Here is a 24,972-nt window from a genome sequence, read left to right as displayed (position 1 = left end):
CATGCCAGACTACAGGAGGTCAATATTTTCTAGAACATTACTAACACTTACGCTGCTTAGTGGGCTCTTAGATGACATTTAGGGTATATTAAAGCTAAACAGTGGCACAGAACACTGGGAGCCAGGACTAGTGGCTGTAAACAAACTTTATGGGACCATGGGAAACTTTGCCATACATACGATAAGTGACTGTCCAACTAAAATCATGCTGGATTATGGAGTTAGCTGAATGAGAGAGGTTCAACCTGTATATTTATCTTAAACAGAAACACGTGCACATTTAATGACAGAACAAAAGAGGTTAGCCAATCCCACCAAGCAAAGAAATGGAGTGTTACAGTTACACTTCTCATGCAACGTTTGAAAACGGATGAGATTTAGGTTGCTGAATTCTTAAATGTTTACAAGAGAGAAGGAGAATACTAATTGAAGTTATGGAGCCAGACAAAATATTTTAGTTTCTCTGCACAGAAGGAAGAGAGGGTTAGGATATTACTCCAAGAGCCAAGTGTCAGATGTAAATACTGTAACACAGGTGCTAAGAAATAAATTTATGGTAGTTATAAGTAGTATCAAAGAAGGAAAAATTATCTTGATGCCAAAAAATTAATTCTGTCTTTGCTAAACCATGCCAAGGAAAGGGACACGCCTTTTCCAGTATGAATCTGGGCTCTCACTGATAACGTGAAAGGAAGGTTGGTCTTGTCATCACAGAGGGTGACAGATGTCTAATACGTTCAATTATACAATATTCTAACTGTTATGATGCTCTTACACCTTCATTGTTTGCAAGAGGCTTTTGCTATTTGACAGTGAGAAAGCCCCTGGGCTTAAGACATGTGCCCCACCCCCCTCTTATTTTGTTTCAATTTGTGTTCAGGTTTGGCTGTGATACGAAATACTAAAAATGGCCATTTCCCTGCTGTAACTCACATTCCTCAAAAAACCAAAATGATGGCATGCTGCCAGTTAAATAACTGAACATGAACACACTAAAGTTTGGGCCTGCAATGTTGCCAACACAGCAGCAGCCTGCAACGGGAACACCAAGTTGCTGCAAGAACTGTAGCAGTGTGAGGGGGATAGGTAGGCAGAATGCTGCGCTCAGACCCTTTCTTTTACCTAACCCAATCAAGTACATTCCAATAGCTCTTAGTCTTCTCTTGGAAAAAAGATGGTGAGGTCCAGGGCAGAGAGTGAATTGTGGGGGTGTGGGGAGGGAAGGTTAGGAAGAGGGTAAGTTTAAGAATGGTGCTAAAGGTTGTGACTACATGGCTGAAATTCAGATATGTGATAATATCAGGATGGAAACGTCATACTGATTTGCTTGGAAACTAGCAAAATTAAAGAGAATACAAGTCAGTGTGGTTTGGGACTCAGGAGATATCTGGGGAAGCTGCACCACTGACAGTCACAGATGGTGTGTCTATAACCACATATCTGCACTGGCACAAAATACCCTAGTGAAACAAGACCTAAAGTTGCTTTTGCAATTTTTATAACTATACAGAAAACCCTTGAGTTATGCAGCAGTTGCATTTCTGCAACCGCTGCATAACTCAAATTTTCATGCAGGTCAGGGAGATATGGGAACCAGGCTGCCGCCCCATTCCTGGCTCCCCTGGGCTTGCAGGAGCCAGGAAACTGACCAGCCCCACAGGACTGGTTTGTTTCCTGGCCCCCAGAGTGGCAGAGAGTTGGGAACCAGGGGCCAGCTTGCAGAGACGGGAAACTGAGCAGCCTTGTTCAGTTTCCTGGCTCCAGCTAGTGGAGGGGAGCCAGGAACCAGGGGCAGACTGGCTCCCATCTCCTCTCTGCTCCCTGGAGCCAGGAAACTAACCAGGGCTGCTGCCCTGCTCAGTTTCCCACCTCTGCAAGTGGAGGGGAGCCAGGAGCCAGGCTGCCGCCTGGTTCCCAGCTCCCTGCCACTGTGGAGACCAGGAAACTATTCCGGTCGGGGCAGCAGCCTGACTCGTGGCTGCCACCCCTGACAGGAGCAGAAAACTGCTCCTGTTGGGGCAGCAAGAGTCAGGCTGCTGCCCCCACAGGAGCAGGTTCCTGATCCTGTCGGGGCGGCACTCATGTTAACCCAAGACACGCGCAACTTGATTGTGCGTGTCTCAAGGGTTTACTGTACACATATGATTTGTGAGCTGATGTTAAAGATCACCAAACCCATACTGTGCATCTGGAAATGTTACATAAGCATCAAAAGAAAAAAGTTGCTGCTGATGGTATACCTTTTGTAAGGCAAAAGATATTCTTTTAAAGTATAATCAGAACAGTTGGGCCAAAAAGTAAATAATTTAGATGCTCCACTGGAGCACAAGATCAGCTTATACATACCTTCATATCTATACATACAAATAGCTGCTTACACTGCTGTTTACATAACTGTCCCCCCATTATTTCTTAGGTAATGTCAGAAGCCCCACACTTTCACCCTAGATGATGTCCTAAGAAAAGCGATGCCTTTTTCTCATTTAAAGCAATCAGAGGGAATGGAAGGTTAATGAAAAAAGACAGCAGAAGAGCTATGCAGGTCTCTGAAGGTAAGAACAGGAAGTTTGACTCTTATGTAGTGAAGTTACTAAACATAAAGCTAGTTGTCCTGTATACATGAAATATCAACTAACACTTAAAGGTTATACTAGCTAATGTCTTTGCATTTGGTGGTTACTCTATACCCTATAGGTTTATGTATTTGCTAGATAAAGCCTTGGTATAAGTTAAGGGAGCAATGTAGTCAGCCTGCAAAGCCTAATAGCTTAGCTAACAAGTCATAAGGTTCAAATGCTTTAGCATAAGCCGGTAACCAGGAGAAACCCTAGATCATGAGATATCACAAGAAATAATGCTGAAATGAGTGAACTGCTGACAAGATGCTAGTTTATACTAGCTTGGGATATTTTGAATTAGGAACATCAGCAGATGTCTGACCACAAGTGTGCCATGGTAACGGACTGACATATATGCTAATAAGCTTGAAGTAAATAGACTGGTAACGTACGGAAGAAGAGGGCTCCAACGTTAATAGGGTGAGGGAACAACAAATAAGGAAGATGGAAGAAACACCTGAATATGCATTAGGCCTAGGGGAGTCACTGCAACACATTATAATATTATATCTCAGTCGGTGTGCCTGAGAGATGCCAGCATGATGACTATTGGAAATGATGGTGATGGTGTCAACCAGCAATTTGGGTACTTTTGGAAGGGATGGTGAGAGTATAAAGAATGTGCTCCTGAACATCTGTATTATCTTTACCTACCTTGCTGTGTTGGAGTATTTGTGACTTTACTGATTTTCTAATAAAACTACTGAAAATTCAAAAGGCTTTTCCTAAGTATGTGTGTTGGAACTGTGCACATCAAACTTCTCACCTGAACATATGAGTATTATACCAGTGGGCTTGATCTTGGGACAAGAACCTACCAAGCTTCATAAGGTTAATGGGCAATTAGTAAGTACTCAATATAATTAATACAATCAGTAGATCAGGCAACAAGTCAAATGTGATAACTATATTATTTGACACTGATTTGTTTCAGTTAAATTAGTGATTAAGGTAATTGTTTTTTAAAAACATGAATATTATCATACGTACCTTTCAATGCTCATACTTTTTCTTTCTCCATATCTTTGAAAAAGAAAATTGTTTTTAAGAACTTCAGTCACTTTCATACAGAATTTTTAATTTTTTAATAACCCCTTCAGAGTTAACCAAGAAGATTTCAGTATATAATTGTAATATTTTCTATGGGATTTGAATGTTAACATTTTTGAGATCCATGTATAAATCAAGGAAGGAAATGGAAACTTGGGAGTTTTTCTTCCTCTTAAAATTGATTTTAGTACAGATGAATAAGAAACTGTACATTAGTAATGGCTGTTAATACAATTAACAATTTGCACTATGGGTCAGCCATACCCATTAGTGACCAGAAGGGCTTTAAAAACTATACTTTACATGCAGCTCTTCCATTCTCTTGCCTCACTAATTGCTTCCACTAAAATCCATGAATATATTAGTCTTATTTTTTAAAGAAAAAAAATCCTCTTTCCATTTCAATCAGACTTTCATCCATTTTCAAAGTGACCTGAAAAGTTTTATTTTTTAAATTGGACTTGTGCACCTTCTATTATATGTAGTATAAACCAGTGTGCTTTCATGATTTTTTTTTTTAAATATATTGGCTTGGTTTTGCTTGGCTTAGAAACATCGAATTAGCTCTCTCTCAAAAAAAGGATAATTATCTAGGATGTCTCAGGGATATTTACCATAAATTCAAACTTCTTTTGAGTTAGCATAACCCTCACATTTACTGGGTGTGGTTCACTATCTGAGGTAGTGGCACTAAGGCTTAATCTATGCTACCGTGGAAGATTAAGCCATTCAGGGTTCATCCTCCAGGGCTTGATTTCATGCATGCGAGAGAGGACTGCCACGGTGTCTGCATTCCAGCCTAAGAGAGCATGTCTACAGTGGTCTTTTTAAGCCCTGTAACTGGAGCTCTGTGAGCCTGAATCAGTTGATCCAGGCTCTAAGGCCTGTCACAAGCTCCCCACCATCCCTCTTTCAGTGAAAACATACCCTCACCAGCTTCTGACAATGCTAGCGAAAAGCAAGAGCATGACAGGATTAAAACAAAAGGGTTTCAGAATCTTTAACTAGGGCTCTTGGCTATTAAACATAAGCAGCACGACAAAATATTCAGTTGTGGTTTTAGAGGGATGGGAAGTTGCATATTTGCACTTAAGGCAGGGCATGTGGTGATAGTTTACTAGGTGATAGAAACTAGGGACAGATGTGCAACTGGTGTAGTCAATTTAAGTGAATGGAACTGTGACAGTTTACACCAGCTTAAGATCTGACATTATTACTACTTCGATTAAGCTAAATAACTATAATAGCCTAAACAGGGTTTATTTTATTATACATACAACATTCCTTGTCATCTATTTTAGTACTTATGAGTTTATTCTAAACAACACATGCTCAAACTAGGCACTCATCATTTCTTGGTAAACATGTATGGGTAACCCCAGAAGCACTGAGACCACTGACAAGGGATACTGAAATCTTTGTTCTACAACCTTAGCTAAGAGGCAGCTGGCTTTTAGCTCATGGGGCTGAGGACATGGCTTTAGCCCTCTAAGGTCACAGGCTCATTCCCTCCTGCTGACAATCCAGGGCCTTACATATGGATAGAGCTTTGTTTGGCAGACCATTTAGATTTCATAAACCAGGCTAGGATTTTCATTTCTATAAACTTTATAAGCTGTTTTGTGTACTCAGAGGGACCATACAGTAACAAATCCTATGCTTTTTAAAAAAGTGTATGCTTTCTAAGTGAATATTTGGTACAATAAGAAATCAGATGTTCTGTGTAAAATATTACTAACAGTCACAATTTTTATAAATACTATTCATGCTTACTTGATAGATATTTTAAATGTCAAACCCTCAAATCTAACATCCACAATGTGTAAGATAAGTAACACACTTGTGGAAATATTTAACAAAGCTTAAAAGTAAACATAGTAAAACATATGTCAAGACATACTTTTCCAAATCCGTTGAACCCAAACCAAGCGACACTTCCAAGAAATTATGCCAAGATGTTTCTGAAAAAAGAAGAGAAAGAAGTGCCCTCTGCTGGTAAAGTTCAGTGCAAGTCAGAATTCCAAGAGCTTTTAACATTTTCTCTGTTACTTTTCCTATACCAGGCACCTGAAGAACAAGAATTAATGTGTTTCAGTGAAGTTGAAATCTTTGGATAAATGTTTAATATTTAACTTTCAGCATAATTCAACCCAATGCAATTTTGGAAATAGGTTGGCATTGAAAAAATGAAATGATCTTTAATTATCTGTTTAGGAACACTAGCATTGAAATCACATATGGAGAATGTGCATAGTAAAATCTGACCTTTCTAATGGGCAGATCTTTGATGAAGTCCATTACAGACTGCCTGTCAGGGGAGATCCTGTACTGTCCATTAGGCTTATTCTGATCACTGCACATTTTTGCTAGCATCATATTTGGAGCAATTCCTTAAAAACAAAACACAAAAGATATTGTAACCGTTAAGTCTCAATCTTCCACTTCAATATTCCTAGATTTAAAGGTGTAAAAACAAACAAGAAAAGAAGAGGAAATGACTTTTGTAGAACAGGATTTTCACCCATTTTTGTTGTCACAGTTCTCCAGGATTTTTTGAAAGAATAGGCAGGTCAGAACTGCTGTGTTTCACTTAAGCTATGTTGCAGTGGCAAAAGCACTCGTGTACAATTTGTACATCAGATTAGGTGTATGAAAGGGAATATATATAAATGCAACATATATAATTAAGCAATGAGGGGTTAATTTTCTTTAAACACAACATTTTCTACAACCTGATACATGATTACACATTAGTATGGTACTAAAGAGAGCTCGGTGTACAAAGTTAAAGTTGGGTCTAAATATAAATGAGGTATTTCAATAAATTACAATTCCAAGATATGGCAAATAGTTATGACACATTTAGCAATCTAAACATTTTAGTAGAGCTCCACCAATGATGAGGAATGATAGGGCATTAACCTAGAACATGGGAGACTTAGGCTCAAGTCTTTGCTCCACGACCAACCTCCTGTGTTACTCTGGGCAGGTCACTTAGCTTCTCTGTGCCTCAGTTCTCCCAACTGTAAAAAAGAGAATAATGTTCCCCTACCTCACAGGGAGATTGTGAAAATGATTACTTTAAAACTCATGAGATGTTCACTCACGTGCTATGGTAATGGATATCATGTAAGGATCTCTCACAGATTGAATATCCTTTTGTTCTTGATAATTAAGGGTGATTTGTATTTTTTATTGATTTGTGTGTGTGTGTTTTGCTCTGTTTAGTAATTAAGGTGCCACAGCTCCAGCTGTGCACTCCCTTCCAGCCATCCTCTGGACTGCTGTGAGTAGAATCAAAGCCTCTGGTTCCATGGACATTTTAAGTTCCAGAGTCTCAGCAGGCTGTAGCTCTGTTTCTTCCCTTGGCCTTGGGCACACTGCTTTGGCCCTTAATCTCAGCCTGCTACCCTTTACTAGAGCTCCCTGCACCTTAGGACCCAGGGCTAGCACTTGATCCCAAAGGTACCTTCTCTTAACCATACCAGTTCCCGAAAACTACAGTTACAATTCAGTAAACACAGTTCACAACAGTTGTAAAGCATATAACTTATGCTTTTACACTCCACAGAGTCTATTACAGGGGTTAGCAACCCCTAGCATGGGTGCCAAGAGTGGCATGCGAGCTGATTTTCATTGGCAGGAGAGGCTGGAGCTCAGCCCCGCCCCTTCTCCCCCATGCAGCCAGGAGTTGGTTCAAAGTCATGCTGCCTGTGAATTAACAAAAGATAGCTGCTGCTACCAACCAGCACTTAAATAGTAAAGCTCTGCATCCTTATTTATTTACTAATTAATAAAACAGTTGTAAATAGGACTATTAATGACTTTAAAAGTATCACCAACACTCAGACTGTACACAGAGTTCAAAAGGTCAAATTTCAGCACTCTGCCTCGGAAAGGTTGCTGACCCGTTTATTATCTCATTCCTCTTTTACTTAGTCACATTTTGCACAGAAGAGCACATATCCTACAAACATTTAACCACAATGCCAATTCCTAGCTCATTATTCCCTTGTGTGTCCAGACAAACAGGCATGCAGTCCAGGTCTCATGAAGGGTATTACATGCTAGGTGGTTTCTCAGAATCTTCCCCAGCTTGGGAAATCTTACTTTCATCTGACTCAGATTTTCTTTTTCTATCTCCTTCCTCTTCTGTTCCTTCTATGACTTGCTATTTAACTCTCCCTCCCTAAAAATTTCCTATGTTCTATCTTTTGGGTAACTTTCTTTTGTTCCTACCTTCTCCGACTGTAGAACCAGATAACAGCACTGGTTTTTAAGGCTGCCCTGATGCTCTTTAACATAACTTTTGGTGGAAAAGTACTGTTACTTAACTTCAGCATTCCCCCCTGTCCATGATAGAGGACCCATCAGCAATGGTGGATCCACATACATACAGACAATCATGATACTATAAAATCATATTTTGAAAAACTGCTATATCAATCAGAAGTCATTAATTATACTGACAGAGCCTCAAATCATCACACACAATGACCGGGTCTTTACAGGCGAACTCTATTGATACTAAAAGGTGAACAGCAGATGCAAACAGAGTGATTCTTCTCCATAACCTTGATAATTTGAAGACTGACTGTTGTTTACAGTTATCTTTTATTCCTGGTGGTGCTAGGTATCATTCTGTATATCACTGTTCACTAGGAGTATGTCTACATAGCACTTATTCCAAAACAATCTATTCCAGAAGAGATTCGAAATAACCCTGCTACATCCAAAATGCATTTTTGTAAAAGTGTTTAGCTTTTCAAAATACAGCAGCTACACACAATAGAGTCTATTTCAAAATAGAGCCATTAGACACACTATGGCTTATTTTCAAATAGGCTCTATTCCCTGTCTAAACAATCCCTATTTTGAAAAAGGTGCTATTTTTCATGCAATTGGCCGTGTCTACACTATCCCAAAACTTCGAAAGGGAGCCCCGTCTGGATGAACCGCGGTGGCAAGCCGCGTCAATTTCAAAGTGCTGCAGCCACCCGCATGCTAATGAGGCGCTGAATATGTATTCATTAGTAAACTTCATTAATAAACTTCGAAATGGCCATTTGCATGGCCATTTCGAAGTTTTGGGATAGTGTAGATGTAGCCATTTAGTTTACCTATTTCAAAATAAGCCAGAATTGTGAAGACGCTAGCAAAGTTATTTTGAAATAACAGCTGTGTAAGGCTGTCTAATTAGCCTTCTTGACTGTCAGATTATTAAACAGTAATCACTTCTCACTTTTGTTAATCAAATCCCTGGCATCCTTAAGAGGTCCACATCCTTATTCTAAACAGTGACTCATCCAGAAGAGGACGAAATTTTAGAGAAATGAACTAAGTGGGTTTTTTATTTTTTTTTTAAACAGTCAAGTAGTGCTGCCTGAGTTTTGCAGTACCTTATATGAAGTAACATGTTGGGTCTCATTCAGCTCTGCCCCATCCACTACTTTCTTCTGTCCATGCTTACACATGACATTTCCGTTTCCTACCTTCTGTCTGCCCCACGCTTAATTCCTAAATCTGTGCTCCAAGCTCCGCAGGCTCTGATAATTTCTTTACACAGATCACCAATTTATTAAGAGTTCAAACAAACATCTGTTTGAACTAATGTGCTGAATGCAGTTTGGGAATTTAATCTCAGGTGCAGCCTAATAGTGGTGAGTCAGACAGGATATCATAGGTGACAGGTCAGTTGGACAATTATGATCAGTATAAATCTAACACTGGCACTGCCTTCACAAGTAAATACTACCATCTAGTAAACTTACTTTTTAACATGTCAGTGTAGTTAGCACCCAGGGAAGTGGGACATTAAAACTAGCTCAAGCAAAGCACAGGATGGACAAGTTTTGAACATGTTCCTCCCCAAACCTCTGCTAACACGCCTTTATTCTAACTAGTATCAACTACAACATTCTAATGCTAAATCTATCTTTGATCAAAAATTTTCAAAATCAGTAGCACAAGATTTAAATGCATTGGTCTAGAGACGTATGACTTGTACCTTTGTCAAAAGAGCTCCTCTTCCACATTAGCAGAAGAGTTATGATTGAAAAGGAAGTCAGGAGGCAAAAGGATGATGCGACTGCTATCATTGGCCAAAAGTATACAATGCCAGCAACAGCAATTCATTAAAAAGGAAGATTTCTTGTGGATAAATAAAGCACAGGATTGGGTTCTATTCTTGACTCTAGAAAAGATTTCTTGTGTGCTCTTCACCAAATCACAAATTTTCTGGCTCAGTTTATATATCTACAAATGGGGTATATATACTGCCTTAACATGAAAGAGGTGAGTGAAGGAAAATTTTTAATACTTGTAAATGCACTTTTAGCTCTCGGGTGAAACATTCAAACATTCAAAATATTACTATTTATGTATATATGTGCACCTGCACTGGCAGTCAGTCCAGTTTTCTGCTCAATCCGAAAGCGAATTTCCTTTACAACTTCTTCAGCTGACGTTCCAAAGACTACCACATTAAGTGCTAGTTCTAGATCTCTCTGTTCCTCAGTGTACAGATGGGAAGTAGCAACAGGCTGTTCCTCTGTTATAGAAATACTGTCTTCAAACAATATTGGTGAAGCTGAGTGTCCATCTTCATTCAACTCTAGTTCGTCAGGTGCAGTTATGTCATGTTCACCTACATTATAAAGAGGTACACAGAAGTGTAACTCATCCCTAAAAAAGCAATGTATATTTCTGAATTGATTCCTCTACACAGCTGCTGGCAGAAGCTGGTATAGTATTTTACTTTTTCCCATTTGCAAAGATCAAGTCATTATGTAGCTATAATAATTTCAATTCCCTATTTTAAAAAAAGTTATAACCACCTTATTCCCAATACAACTCAAGATTGGCCTGAGATTAGATTTGGCCAGGAAATTGAATTTCACTTTGGTGGGAAACAAACAGATTTTTGGAATTCTTTTTTGTCCCAAATTGCAATTAAAATGTTAAAACCCTGTAATTTTTTCATCGAAGTGAAATTTTGCAATATTTTGTTTCAGAAACACTGAAATACTCTCTGTCATTCGGAATATTCTGGTGTTTCCAAAAGAGTGGCTAGAAGCTCTGGCTCTGCCGCAGCCACAGAATTCAGTTTCCAAGGGCTCCCAGCAGTCAGAGCTTCCCAGAATTCTGGGCATATCACTTGCTGAGCTACCAGGGAGCCCCAGGTTTGTAGTGCCAGGCAGGTTGCCAGAGAACCAAGGAGCTTATGAACTAAGGTTCCCAAATTCTTGGAATATGAGCTGCTGAGGAAACTGGAGACTGGAAGCCTTAGTAACCTGGGCTACTGAGGAGTTGTCACTGCAAGATTTGTAAAAAGACATGCATTCATGCAGAACATGTAGCTTTGCATTTTTTAACTGAATAACATTCCATTGAAAATTTCTGATCAGCTCAATCCAAGATCTTCTAGCTATACTCAACCACAGGAAATCTAGTACAGACTCTGCAGTGCAGCTTCCAAAAAGACCAAAGCAGGGAAGATAAAAAACCAAACAAGGTTATAGTATTTAGGTAATATGGAAATTGCTACCATATTTGGAACAGCTAACAGATTTGTTAAAAAAAGAAAGCTAATGAGTTAAAAAATGGAAAGAACAAGGTTCAAACGCTGAGATATAAAAATGATGGCGTTTGTATATGGTCAATAACTGGCACAAGATTTTCCCCACAAAACTTTTTAATATCCTCAAAGGTAGATCCAGCTGTGAGAATTTCTGCCTTTCCATATTCCAACAACAAGACCAGGTGTAATCATCTTAATAATTCTTTAAAGAGTTCATTTCTTAAGCATTTTCATTCTTGTAACGCATTTTAATGGAGCTTGTCTTTGCAGCACAGTTTCCCAACACTTCTAAAATGAAATTATGGCTTACATATTATGGGGCTGATCGCAGTATACTACAAAAGACTTATTCAGAGAGTGAGATCCTCTATAATGAGAAAAAGATTTGTTTCGATTTCAGAAAGAGAAGTTACTCACCGTAGTAACGGTGGTTCTTCGAGATGTGTCCCCGTGGGTGCTCCACAATAGGTGTCGGGCTTGCCCGGCGCCGCAGATCGGATCTTCCAAGCAGTTTCAGCTGGACCGCGCATGCGCCGGCGCGCGCCGCTCGCTTGCGCGCTCCTGGCCATGTGCGCGATCCGGTCCCCGCCAGTTCCTCGACCAACCGCCTCGGGTGCCCCTGCAAAACACTAACACAGATCCGAAGCGGGGAGGATGGGCGGGCAGTGGAGCACCCATGGGGACACATCTCGAAGAACCACTGTTACTACGGTGAGTAACCTGTCTTTCTTCTTCGAGTGTCCCCGTGGGTGCTCCACAATAGGTGACTACCCAGCAGTAACCCAAGATAGGAGGTGGGTAATCGGATTATGTGCAGCTTGTCCCCGAGAGGACCGCTGTAGAGAGACGGGTATCCTCTTGGAATACCCTGTGAAGGGCGTAATGTTTGGCGAAGGTGTCGTAGGATGACCAGGTCGCCGCTCTGCAAATGTCTTTTAACGCAACGCCCTTGAAAAAGGCTGTTGATGCCACCACCGCCCTAGTGGAATGAGCCATGGGAGTGGCCGATAAAGGAGTCTTTTTGAGCTCGTAGCACACTTTTATGCAGGATACAATGTGCTTTGAGATTCTCTGCGAGGAGACCTTCTCCTTTCGACTTGGGAGCGAGGGAGACTAGGAGTCTATCCGTTTTCTGGAAGGACTTGGTCCTGTCTACGTAGAAGGCTAGCGCCCTCCTCACGTCCAGGAGGTGTAGGCGCGCCTCTTCGTTGGAGTTATGAGCCTTTGGATAAAACGAGGGTAGAACAATAGGTTCGTTAATGTGAAACTCGGAAGAAACTTTGGGAACAAAGGCTGGATGCAGCCGTATGGTTACCGTCTCCTTGGAAAAAACAGTGCAGGGTGGCGTTGCCATGACTGCCGCGAGCTCGCTCACCCTACGAGCTGACATAATTGCAAGAAGAAAGGTCGTTTTTACTGTAAGGAGGTGGAGAGGGACCGTGGCCAAGGGCTCGAACGGTGGTCCCATTAGCATGGTAAGCACCAGGTCCAAGTTCCACGAAGGTGGAATCGGTTTCCGAGGGGGGTATAGGTTTACCAACCCTTTGAGGAACCCGGTAACCATAGAGTGGGCGAACACCGTGTGCCCTTCCTCGTCGTGTCTGAACGCCGAGATGGTGGCAAGGTGGACCTTCAACGAGGATAGCAAGAATCCTCCTCTCGAGGTCCAGTAAATACTCTAGTATTGTAGGTATAGGCACCAAAAGGGGGGCCAGCTGTTTGGTAGAACACCAAGCCGTGAAGCGAGTCCATTTCTGCTTGTAGGTCTTCCTGGTGGAAGTCCTCCTGCTACTTTCTAGGACTTGCTGTACTTCCACTGTGCATGTGCTCTCTAGGGAGCTGAGCCATGGATTAACCACGCTTGCAGTCGCAGGCTTTGGGGGTGCGGGTGCACTATGGACCCCTGGGCTTGCGTGAGCAGATCCGGCGCCACCGGAAGAGGCATCGGTGGACGGTCCGACATGCGCAGGAGTAGGGGGAACCACTGTCGTCGATCCCACGTTGGGACTACCAGGATCATCCGGGCCCTTTCCCTCCTGGCTTTCTGCAAGACTTTGTGGATCAGCACTGTGGGAGGAAACGCATAAAGCAGGGGGCCCCTCCACGGGATCGCGAATGCGTCCCCCAGGGACCCCCATCCCAGTCCTGCCCTGGAGCAGAATCGTGGGCACTTCTTGTTGTGCTGAGTGGCAAACAGGTCTATCTGGGGAAAACCCCATGCGTGGAAGATCGGCCGTAGCAGATCGGGACGGATCTGCCACTCGTGTGTGAGTGCAAAACGCCTGCTCAGCTGGTCTGCCTTCACATTGTGCGCACCTGGCAAGTATGAGGCTTTCAAGAGTATATTGTTGGCGATGCACCAGTTCCATAAGCGGACTGCTTCCGCGCATAAGGCATGGGATCGAGCTCCTCCTTGCCTGTTTATATAAAACATGGTGGAGGTATTGTCTGTACTGATCCCAACGACTTTGCCTTGTATATGGTCTCGAAAGTGTCTACAGGCGTTGAACACTGCTCTGAGCTCCAGTATATTTATGTGTAGTGACTGTTCCGTGGGTGACCACAGTCCTTGAGTCACCTCTTCGCCCATGTGCGCTCCCCACCCTATGAGGGAGGCATCTGTAGTGAGAAAAACCGATATCTGCGGCTGGTGGAAGGGTACCCCTGTTAGCAGGTTCCTGGGGTTTACCCACCATTGCAGGGATTTGCGCACCCCCGCTGTGGGCGACACCACCCTGTGAACGGTGTGTACTGCCGGTTTGTATACACTCGCCAGCCAGTGCTGCATGCTGCGCATGTGTAACCTGGCGTTCTGTACTACGAACGTCGCCGCTGCCATGTGGCCCAGCAGCTGTAAGCACGTCAAGACCGGCACCGTAGGGCTGAAGGTGATGACCTGCACGAGGGAGCCGATGGCCCGAAAGCGAGCCTCTGGTAGATATACTCTCGCTGTAACCGAGTTTATGCGAGCCCCTATGAACTCTATGTCCTGTGTGGGGTCTATTTTTGATTTTGCCAGATTGATAACCAGGCCGAGTGAAGAGAACGTGTTTGCTGTGATGCGTATCATGCGCAGAACCTCCCCCTCCGAGGCCCCTTTGAGCAGGCAGTTGTCCAGATACGGGAAAATAAATACCCCCTGTCTGTGCAGGTAGGCTGACACCACTGCCAAGGTCTTGGTGAAGACTCTGGGGGCTGAGGAGAGGCCAAACGGTAGGACCTTGTATTGGAAGTGTTCGTTGCCTACCATGAACCGGAGGAATCGCCGGTGAGCCGGATGGATAGTTATGTGGAAGTACGCGTCTTGTAAATCGAGGGCTGCGAACCAGTCTCCATCGTCCAGTGCTGTAAGGACGGAGGCGATTGTGATCATCCGAAAACGTTGCTTGCGCAGGTACCAGTTGAGGCCGCAAAGGTCTAAGATGGGCCTCCAGCCTCCTGTCTTTTTCTCCGTAAGGAAGTACCTGGAGTAGAACCCTTTCCCTTGCAGTTGCTCCGGTACTCTTTCCACTGCCCCTATGAGCATGAGATGGTCCACCTCCTGCCTGAGCCTCGCTACATGGGAGGCCTCCTGGAGGTGGGGCTTGGGTGGAGGTCGTGACGGTGGGAGCTACTGGAAGGGGATGGCGTACCCCGTGGCTATGATCTCCAGCACCCATTTGTCTGTGGTGATCCTTTGCCACTGGTTGTAGAATGGTCGGAGGCGATGGTGGAATAGTCGCTTCGGATGACCTTGTGCGATGGTAGTGATGGCGCAGCCCTGGATCTGTATGTCAAACTTGTGGCCTTTGGCCCCGCCCTGAGGACGCACGGCTCTGTTGTGAACGTCGCCTGGGAGTTCTGTACTGCTGGTGGTGTTGATGTCGCCCTTGCTTGTAACCCCTGTGGTACTGGGGGCGCTGTTGCTGGTACTGGTACCGTCTTTGTTGAGGGTAGTACCTTTTCTTTGTGTAAGGAGGGGTGTAAATCCCCAGGGTCTTGAGTGTGGGTCTTGAATCTTTACTGGAATGAAGGACCGAGTCAGTTGATTCAGCAAACAGCTTCTGCGAGTCGAAGGGAAGGTCAACTATCTTTGCCTGCAGATCCCTTGGTATACCCGAAGTCTGGAGCCAGGACTCCCTTTGCATCACCACTGCCGTTGCCGTGGAACGTGCTGCTGTGTCCGCAACGTCCAGGGTGATCTGAACTCCCGTCCTCGAGGCCGCGTAGCCTTCTTGCACTATGGCCTTGAGCACCGGCTTTTTGTCCTCTGGAAGCGAGTCCATGAGGGAGATTAACCTGGAATAGATGTCGAAATTATGGTTCGCTAAGTGCGCTGAGTAATTTGCCATTCGCAACGTTAAGGTGGAGGAGGAGTAGACCTTTCTGCCGAACAGCTCTAGCTTCTTGGCATCTTTGTCTGTTCCCCCTGTCCTGAATTGAGATGTCTTTGATCTTTGTTGCGACGACTCCACCACCAAGGAATTTGGCTGTGGGTGGCTGAACAGGAACTCCATGCCCTTCGCCGGCACGAAGTATTTCTTATCCGCTCTCTTTTGGACAGGCGGAATAGTCGCAGGGGTCTGCCATATCGTAGTGGCGGACTCTAAGATCGCTTCATCAAGCGGTATTGCTACTCTGGAGGAGGCCGGAGGTCTCAAATTTTTGAGGAGCTTATGGTGTTTCTCTTGCACCTCTGCTGTCTGGATGCCTTGCGTGAAGGCCACCCTCTTAAACAGCTCTTGAAACTGTTTGAGATCGTCCGGAGGATGGACGTCCCCCGGGGCCGTAGCCTCGTCCGGGGAGCAGAGCGAGGAACCGCTGGGGTACGTCTCTCTGGACCCTTCCGGTTCCTGCTGGTGATGGTACACCCTCTCACTAGAGGTTTGCGAGGGAAAATCTCGAGGTTCCATAACCAGTCCCCCCTGAGATGCTTGAGTCTCTGTCCCTGGTTGCGATTGCCCTCGGGGGTACGAGATCGTCTGTGGGGATCTTTCCCTAGTAGATTGCCGATGGTGTCTATGCCCCGCGTGGTAGGGGCGACCATGGCAGTATAGGCACTGTTCTTGGGAAGGTGACCTAGACCACTCCCTTGGTGCTTACCCTCTGCGTCTGGGGGAGGGAGATCGTCGAGACACTGGAGAGAGCGATTTTGCATAATAGTCCAGCGGTTCAAACCCCAGGAAGGGTGAAGGTGGTCCCAGCCAGGGTGAGGCTGGTTGCAAAAATGGAGAAGGGGGCTCCGGGTAGGCTAGGGGGGACCCCTGCCTTCTGGTTGGAGTCTGCAACATAAGCGGAGGGCTGTGAGAAAGCAACTCCACAGCCCTGTGCGGAGAGGGGCTGCAATGCCTCCTCTTGTGTGCAGCCTTCCCCCTCCCTTGAGGGGGTAACTCCGCCCCCTGACGTACAGGGGATCCCGGCTCCGTCCGCACCGTGCTCGGCACGCTCGAGGGCGGTGCCGCACGGGCGGTGTCCTCCGGTGCCTGCAAGCTGCGTGCCTGCGCTCTCTGCACCGCCGGTTCCCCGGGGGTTGGTGCCGCTGCCTGCGGTGCCGCCGGTACCGGCGCTTGTTTAGCCGCCGCCCTGCCTGTGGTGCGGGGCGGCTGGCTGATTATCGGAGGCTGAGCCGCTTCCACGTGGCTCTCCGTGCCGCCGCCGATCAGCTGTTGCTGCGGCTGGGGGCTGCGCGCTCCTCCCGTCCCGCTCGCTGTTGCTGCCGGCTGGGATCGGGCTGGGGAGGCTTTCCTCCGTTTTTGCGCTGATGGGGTGAGGGAGGCAGCTTTCCTTTTATGGGCCCCGGAGGGTCCCTCCTGCTGCGGCCGCTCCGGCACGTCTGGCTGGAGGGCCTTGTCGAAAAGCACCATTTTAAGCCGCATCTCCCTGTCTCTCCTTGCTCTGGCTGTTAATTTAGCACAGAAGGAGCATTTCTGTGCAACATGGGACTCCCCAAGGCACCTTATGCATAGACTGTGCCCATCGGACGCTGGCATCGCCTCTCGGCAGGACTCACATTTTTTAAATCCTGAAGACGACATTGTTGGTGAGTCTTTCAGTTGTTAAAACGGGTACTTAGCACCTTCTCTGTGCTGTTTTCCCCTTCTGATGGCCTGCCGCAGCAGGAGGGCTGATGGCCCTATGCTCCTGGCCTCCGGCGCTTGTTACTGGGACTGGATTGAAGCTGTCCCGCTTGTAATTTGTTTGTTGTTTTTTTTTTGTTTTTTTTTTTTAAAAATAACAACCGGCTAACTTGCAGTAGCCTAAGTACTTGAAAAAACTTTAAAGAAAAACAGTTAAAGTCATTGAATACGCTACTTGGCCTTAGCCTAGTTTGGATTCCGTCTGCAGCCAACGGCGGTTAAGAGGAACTGGCGGGGACCGGATCGCGCACATGGCCAGGAGCGCGCAAGGGAGCGGTGCGTGCCGGCGCATGCGCGGTCCGGCAGAAACTGCTTGGAAGATCCGATCTGCGGCGCCGGGCAAGCCCGACACCTATTGTGGAGCACCCACGGGGACACTCGAAGAAGAACTGACTATTCTACACAACCATAAATCAATGCTCACATATAAAAATTTCAAATTTACTATACTAACTTGCAAAACAAGTATCTATAATATTTTATAATTTGGTTACCATTTTTTGCAGTGTTTTCTCTTTTGATAGTGTAACTTCTTTTATCTTCAGGCCAGTTCTGTCTTTCCTCTAAGTACTCCGTTATGTTCAAGTAGGCTTCATCTAGGCCAACAGGCATAAAACTAGGATCATATTCAGCCAGTATTTCTCTAACCTTGATAAACACACAGAAAGTTTAAAGTTGTGCTACAAGAGCAAAACATGTTGGTGTGCATTAAAATGCAATACCTACTTTTGCAATAGCATGCATACTTTGAACATTTATTATGATCGGATAATCAGTACCATTCCTGTAAGTATGTATGAAGTAACAAATTGACACGGCAAATTTATACAATATCTGTTTGTCATTTTAAAGCAGCAAGAAGTCAGTCATTATTACAAACTAAAACAAAGAACAGCCTTTCTGAGCAATGCATATTTTACTGACCAGGTTACTGTGAGATATGTGGTTAACTAGTTAAACATTCTCACACCATTAGGTTCACAATGACTTTGTAGTAACCATGTGAAAAAAAAATCAGGTGGTTTATGAGTTTATCCAAAATTTGGGATGTGTATGTGATGTAATTCAGTTTTTCATTCTGTACTGTGATTTGCATTGATATCTGAAGGACAAAATATATATAATTTAAAATATGAAAAACTGGTTTCCTTACAGAAAAAAGCTTTACCTATAGGAAAAATCAATTGTCGCTGACAGCTAGAGGGTATTTTAATATAGTTGACAACAATGGGTGGTGCTTAATGCAAGTTATAGCCTTGCCAATCATCATACAATTCACTTTGATTTACATACTGCAGTTCTTTTGGTCTAATTCTTAAAAGTTGTAGTTTCTTGTATCTGAGAAGTTATAATCATTGCTATGACCACACCAATACATGAAATATGTTTTTCCTTACACATGTGCAAAAGTACTATTTTTCAATCTGATAATACCATTTCCTTGTATTAAAAACATTTTCTATTTAACTGATATGACCTTCACACCCATTTATGTCTATCAGAGCTTCATCTCCACAAACCATTCACAGTGGTCATGTCTTTAAATATTTGAAGATATTCTGAAATGCAAATAGCAACATCTTACAATAAATGCTCAAAATAAAATGTTGGCATCTACTTTTTAGTTTTAATTGCTTAGTTTTCACTGTAAAATGAGAATTTGAGTAAAATTTTGCAATTCAAATCTTCAAGAAAAGTCCTGGGTTATTCCTCTTCTTGAAAGTGACTAAGTGACTTTCCAACAGGTTTTGATTGCTAATGTGAAAACAATTTGCTATTTTCAATCCAGTTCTGTGCAAATATGGTATAAATATAATAAAAGCAACCACAATAAGAAATGAAAATTTTCACGAAGGGACGAAAGCCTAAGGGCCTAATTTTACAGCCCTGAAGTCAATCGAAGATTTGCCATTGATTTCACTGGATAAAACATCAGGCCCTAAATAGGTCTGGAGACTACCTCAGTTCTTTATCTGCATAATGGGAATGATACTATTTCCTTCCACCTGCTCTGTGGGCTCAATGGAAGTGCACCAATTTGTATATGGGGAGTTTGACCTCATTTGATCAAATGCTCTCAATAGAAATGTTTAAGGGCAAGAACATCTGAAACACCAAAAATATACAAACCTTCAAGTATTTTATCCTTATCTTATAGATAAACTGCAATACAAGACTACATCCATGTCCTGAAGTCTTGATTACAAGCTAAAAAAAATCCAGTTCATTCTAAACAAACACACCTAGGCGAGGGCTACATTATAGCCCTATCTCAAATTAACTTACGCAATTTAGCAGACATGTAAAATCGAACTCCAGTAAGTACAGACATACCCTTAGTCTTGCTTTCCATGGGACATTACCTACCAGCTCTGAGTCTACTAAAGTCTGCCTTTCTGAAATCCATTGTCTGTGTTTTGCTGTTCTCCCTTCTACCACTTCTTAGAATCATGAACTCTTACCATTTCATAACTTCCACCCAAGCTGGCTGCCACATTCCAATTCTCAACCAGTTCCTCCCTACTTGTTAAAATCAAATCTACAATAGCTTCCTCTCAGTAGCTTTCTCTACCTGCTAAAATAAAAAAAAAAAACTGTCTCCAATGTATTCCAAGAACTTGTTGGACAATCTGTGCCCTGCAGTGTCCTTTTCCCAACAGATGGCTGGATAGTTGAAATCCTCCATTCCCACCAAGTTCTGTGCTTTGGATGATTTTGTTAGTTGTTTTAAAAAAGCCTCATTCACCTCTTGTTCCTGGTTAGGTGGTCTGAAGTAGACCCCTACCATAACGTCTTCCCTGCTTTCTACATCTCTTAACCTTACCCAGAGACTCTCAACAAGTCTCTTTATGTTCATCTCAATCTCAGTTCAAGTATACATGTTTTTAATATATATTTAGTAATATTTCAAGTTCTTCCTGCTCATTCCCCATACTTATTTCATTTGTATGCAGATAATTTAAATACTGGTTTGATTTTACTCCCCAGTTCCATCTTGGCCCTCATATATCTCTGCCATAATAGTCCACGCTCCCTCTATTTCTGACCTATCTCCCAGGTCTCCATTATTTTCACTTACCTGTGGGCTTTGGCCACCTGTCCCCATCAAACCTAGTTTAAAGCCTTCCTCAGTAGGTTATTCCATATAGTTTAGTACTAATATTCCATATAGTTATTATGGTATGAAGTAATTCTCTTTGCACTCCCTATTTACTCCTACCCTCCTAATTATTAGATTATGTGCTATGGTTCTGAAGTTACCAACATAACATAATTTGTCCATTACCTAATTTTGAAAACCTCCCTTAACCTGACTATATTTATGGAACCAGATTAGGGGTGAATTTGTCCACACTGCCACAAAACATTAATTTAAATGCAGTATGTAATTTACATTCAATGCCATGTCTTGACATGTTTACGCAGGAGTATGCAACCTGCAGCTCTTTAAGGACTTCTTTGTGGTTCCCAGTGCTATAATGGCAAAGTTTAAACCAAAAAACAAAACCTTCTAATTATTTTCCATGAAAGATGAACATCTAAAAACCGAAAATGAACAACTCATATCTAAATAGCAAATGATGTGATCTCAAAAACCCCTTTAATATGAGCAGCGCATCATCGGATGTGATACTGTATCTGTGTTTTGATCATGTTGATAATAAAGTCATGATTTTGAAAAGGAAAAGGAAGCTTGTGGTATTCCTGCTGTGAAGGGCAACACCCATTTTAAGAAATAAAAATTAAATTAAACGTGAAATAAAATTGTCCTAATTAAAGTGGGGTTGGTATGGCTTTGAAAAAGAGGCAAATCGAAGACGAAAACAGATAACTTCAAACTGAATGGACCCAATCCTTCACATTTTTATCAAGTTCAGCTGGGCTCCCTTTGTCTCATTTGCAATGAGAAATTCGCCAACAACAAAAAATGCAACCTTGAGAGAATATGCAATAAGTTTAATGCAAGATATTCACAAACATGTATAGCATTACAAATCATTGTGTACATTGTTCTTAGCTCAGGGATTATAAAAAGCATGGTTTGACGTTTCTTTGTTAAGGACCATCTTGTATTCACACGCATTGTGGTTCTTGAATTACTGAGTTAGTAAAGAATGGCTCTTCTTGCTATTTTGGTTGCTGACCCCTGGTTTAACCTATAAATTAGCTTTTAGAATCTTATGTACAAGTTTTGATTTATTGTTGTTTTACAATCTATGAAACAAATCACGTACTGCTATTGATTAGAAAGATGTTCTTGTTGAATACTTACCTCTTTACTCACTTCTTCATACTTTTTGAAGTTTAATGGCACTATAATAAGTTGTGGGCATAGTTTCTTCGCAATAAATCCAGGCATGGCTGCACGTACCCCAAATCTCCTAGCATGGTAATTTGAAGTGGACTTAGCAGAGGAAAAAAAGATGTAAAATTGAATAACCAAATCTTACAATATACTTGTAGCACATGTAAACACTGCAGTATAAAGCTATAAAGATTATGCTTTTGCCACATAACATCTATCAAACTGCAGTAACAAGTTCCATAGTAGATTCAGTATGTTATATTCTATGACTTTTAATTTATTTGCATTATGAGAACTACCTGGTTCTAAGGACTGGTATCTGGATAGTACTCATCTCTAGTTGGTGGATTCAAATTAAGTCATTTTTTTAAACCAATAAAGCTTATTTAACTGGAGCGTTTTAAATTTTTGCAGATCTCCTTAGAGAGGCACTAACCAGCATTAGTTAGAAACATTAGCAAAGGGCACACTGTTGACTAGGCCACAAACACTGTACCCATTTGTCCAAAAAGGCGGTCTTTTTAGAAGAAGGGTGAGTCCCATTTGTTGAACAGCATGTAAAAGCTTATATTATTGTCCTGTTCCCTGGCTAAAGGACATCAGTCTCTTGTCAATCCACCATCTTTCATGTGCCCTTTAACCAACATTCTTTTTCCTCACTCTAGAGGCTAATTCCAATATTAATAACAAAATAATTTGAAATTAAAGACCTGCTTATATGTCTGGTTATTCAGCATCACACAAACTTTAAACTTAATAAACTTCCAGTATGCTTGATTTTTTATTAAATGAAGTCCTCCACCTTTAGTGTATTCTGAGGAGCAGGAGAGCTCACTGAAATATGGGAAACAGACTGACATGCTGTTAGGTTATGTTGGAGAAAGATATATGAAGATGTAATTATTTCCTAGGACTAGTTTCAGTGGAAGAAAAACAAACAAAAGAAAGGTCAAGTTACTACTACTTCTGCTTTACGCAGAGTCTCTAGGTTTAATCTTGCAAGACGCTAAGCACCCTCAGTTCTGTTAGGCTATGTCTACACTACATAGATCTTTCGAAAGAAGCCTTTCTGGAAGGTCTCTTCTGAAAAAAGTTCTTTCGAAATAGTGCATCCACACACAAAAAAGCAGATCAAAAGAGTGATCTGCTCTTTCAAAAGAGAGTGGCCACACATCCCCCCAGCTCTTTCGAAAGAATGGGCCAGGAATTGAAAAATCAGGTGCTGCTACGACTGCTCTTTCGAAAGAAGTACCCTGAGGAGCATTCTACACGTTTTCTTTCAAAAGAAGGTGTTCCTCCTGAAATGGGAGTAGTAGAGCGCTTTCAAAAGGAGCGCCACATTCTTTCGATTTACTTTTGAAAGAACATTTTTGTGTGTATATGCTCCACAGGATCTGGCGAAAGAGCTCCCTTCTTTTGCAAAATCTTTCGAAAGAACTTGCTAGTGTAGACGCAGCCTTAGAGGAAAGTAAAAATGCCAGTCTAAAGTCATGATATTCTACAATTTCTTTGATTCTATAGCATACTATGTAGGTCAAATTCGAGGTTGCTTTGTTCCCCAGTCAATACCATTGACTGAATTTGTTGTAAATCAGCACAAACATTGGCTCAGTATGTGCAAATCAAAGTAGTCCTAATCCACATCAGCAGCATTTTTAGAATCAGACAAAATAAGTCCTCCAGTGTATTAATAAATTCTAAGGGCCTTATTAAAAGCTATAAGGCAATTTTCATTTCAGTTGATGGGAATTCTGCTGATAAAAGAATTGACAGGTATTCTGTTTTCAACTGGCCATTAGAAGTCTGGCTGGTGCGGGAATGGCAAGCTCCCTTCCTTACTTGAGCACTCTTAGGAGTAGTAACATATCCTTCCTGCTCTTAGGCATAGGGGCAGGTATTGGGCTGTGCATTCTGCCAACCCAAGTGCCAGTTCTGCGGCTCCCATTGGCCAGGAAATGTGAGTTGCCGGGGCACCACACAGACACCCCTGCACCTAAAAGTCAGAGGGACATACCACCTGTTTCCCAGCAATTGCCTGAGTAAGTGCTGCTTGAACCCTACATTCATTCCGGCACTTCAGCCCCCTGTGCCAGCTCAGGGACCCCTCCCACACCTCAAACCTCATTTTTAGCCTCAGCCTCAATCTTGAACCCCCAGTCCAGAGCCTGTATCCCCTCCAGTATGCCAATCCTTTGCCTCAATATGGAGCCCCTCCCACACACTGTTTGTCTTGGCCCCACCCCCAGCCAGGATCTTCCTCCCACACTCCAAACTCCTCATCTCTGGACCAATCCCAGATGCACAGCCCCTTTTGAGAGTCATCACCTCCTCCTGCAACCCAACGCCCTGTTCCAGCCCAGTGAAAAATCAGCCAGTGAGCAATGATCAGAGACAGCAAGCAAAGGAGGGAGGGGGATGGTGTAAGCAGAGAGCAGGGCCTCAGAGAAAGGGCATGGCAAGGGGGTTTGGTTTTCTGCCATTAGAAAGTTGGCAACTCTAGCTAATCATAAACATTCAAGGAAAAATGAGACTTAAAATGCAGCTCTCATTTCATTTGTTTAAATTTCACGCAAAGTATTTAAGTGCTTAGTATCTCTTAATTGGTGTATCTTTCCATCTTTATTTTTAATAACAAATCAATATGTTTTATTTGACATAGAAATTAAACATTAGATTGGTATCTATACCTTCTAATTTTGCTAACCAAAGGGAGCCTCACAGAGCTCTACAATCAAGCCTTGGGTGGCTCTAAACATAAAAATAAAGATTCAGCACAAAGAGACTACAGGTCCCAACAAACAATTCTCCACCTTGAATTGAATGACCAGGCCAAAGGCTTATAAGCTTAATAGAAAACTTTTTCCTTTCTGTGAACTTTTCATAACTTAACACTTATGTAGTTTTTTAAAATGTAATATCCAAATTTACACATAAGGCCGTGTCTACACTGGCACAAATCTTCGAAATAGCCATGCTAATGGCCATTTCGAAGATTGCTAACAAGGCACTGAATTGAATATTCAGCGCCTCATTAGCATGCTTCCGATCATGGCACTTTGAAAGCCCCACTTTTGAACACCCACGGCTTGGCGCGGCTACACGGGGGTCCTTTTGAAAAGGACCGCTGTGTAGCCATGCCAAGCTGAGGGAGCTCGAAAGTGGCACTTTTGAAGCACCGCGGCAGGAAGAGTGCGCTAATGCTAATGAGGTGCTGAATATTCAGTTCAGTGCCTCATTAGTAATATTTGAAATGGCCATTAACATGGCTATTTTGAAGATTTGCACCAGTGTAGACATGGCCTA

General features: G+C 42.8%; 1 protein-coding gene across 1 annotated transcript in view; it reads right to left on the bottom strand.

Annotated features, from left to right (window-relative positions):
• Positions 1-24,972, bottom strand: part of POLK (DNA polymerase kappa) — a 95,678-nt gene that overhangs the window by 51,303 nt on the left and 19,403 nt on the right. The window contains exons 5-10 of the mRNA XM_074995438.1: positions 21,637-21,768; positions 17,858-18,011; positions 10,063-10,314; positions 5,934-6,058; positions 5,569-5,735; positions 3,609-3,641 (exon numbers count right to left, since the gene is read on the bottom strand). Of these exons, the coding sequence (XP_074851539.1) occupies positions 3,609-3,641; positions 5,569-5,735; positions 5,934-6,058; positions 10,063-10,314; positions 17,858-18,011; positions 21,637-21,768 (863 nt within the window). The remainder of the gene's footprint in view (positions 1-3,608; positions 3,642-5,568; positions 5,736-5,933; positions 6,059-10,062; positions 10,315-17,857; positions 18,012-21,636; positions 21,769-24,972) is intronic.

The sequence above is a fragment of the Carettochelys insculpta genome, chromosome 5 (genome assembly GCF_033958435.1).
Source record: "Carettochelys insculpta isolate YL-2023 chromosome 5, ASM3395843v1, whole genome shotgun sequence".
NCBI classification, from domain to species: domain Eukaryota; kingdom Metazoa; phylum Chordata; order Testudines; family Carettochelyidae; genus Carettochelys; species Carettochelys insculpta.
The sequence above is the reverse complement of the archived record's forward strand: the minus strand, read 5'-3'. Positions and strand labels throughout refer to the sequence as shown.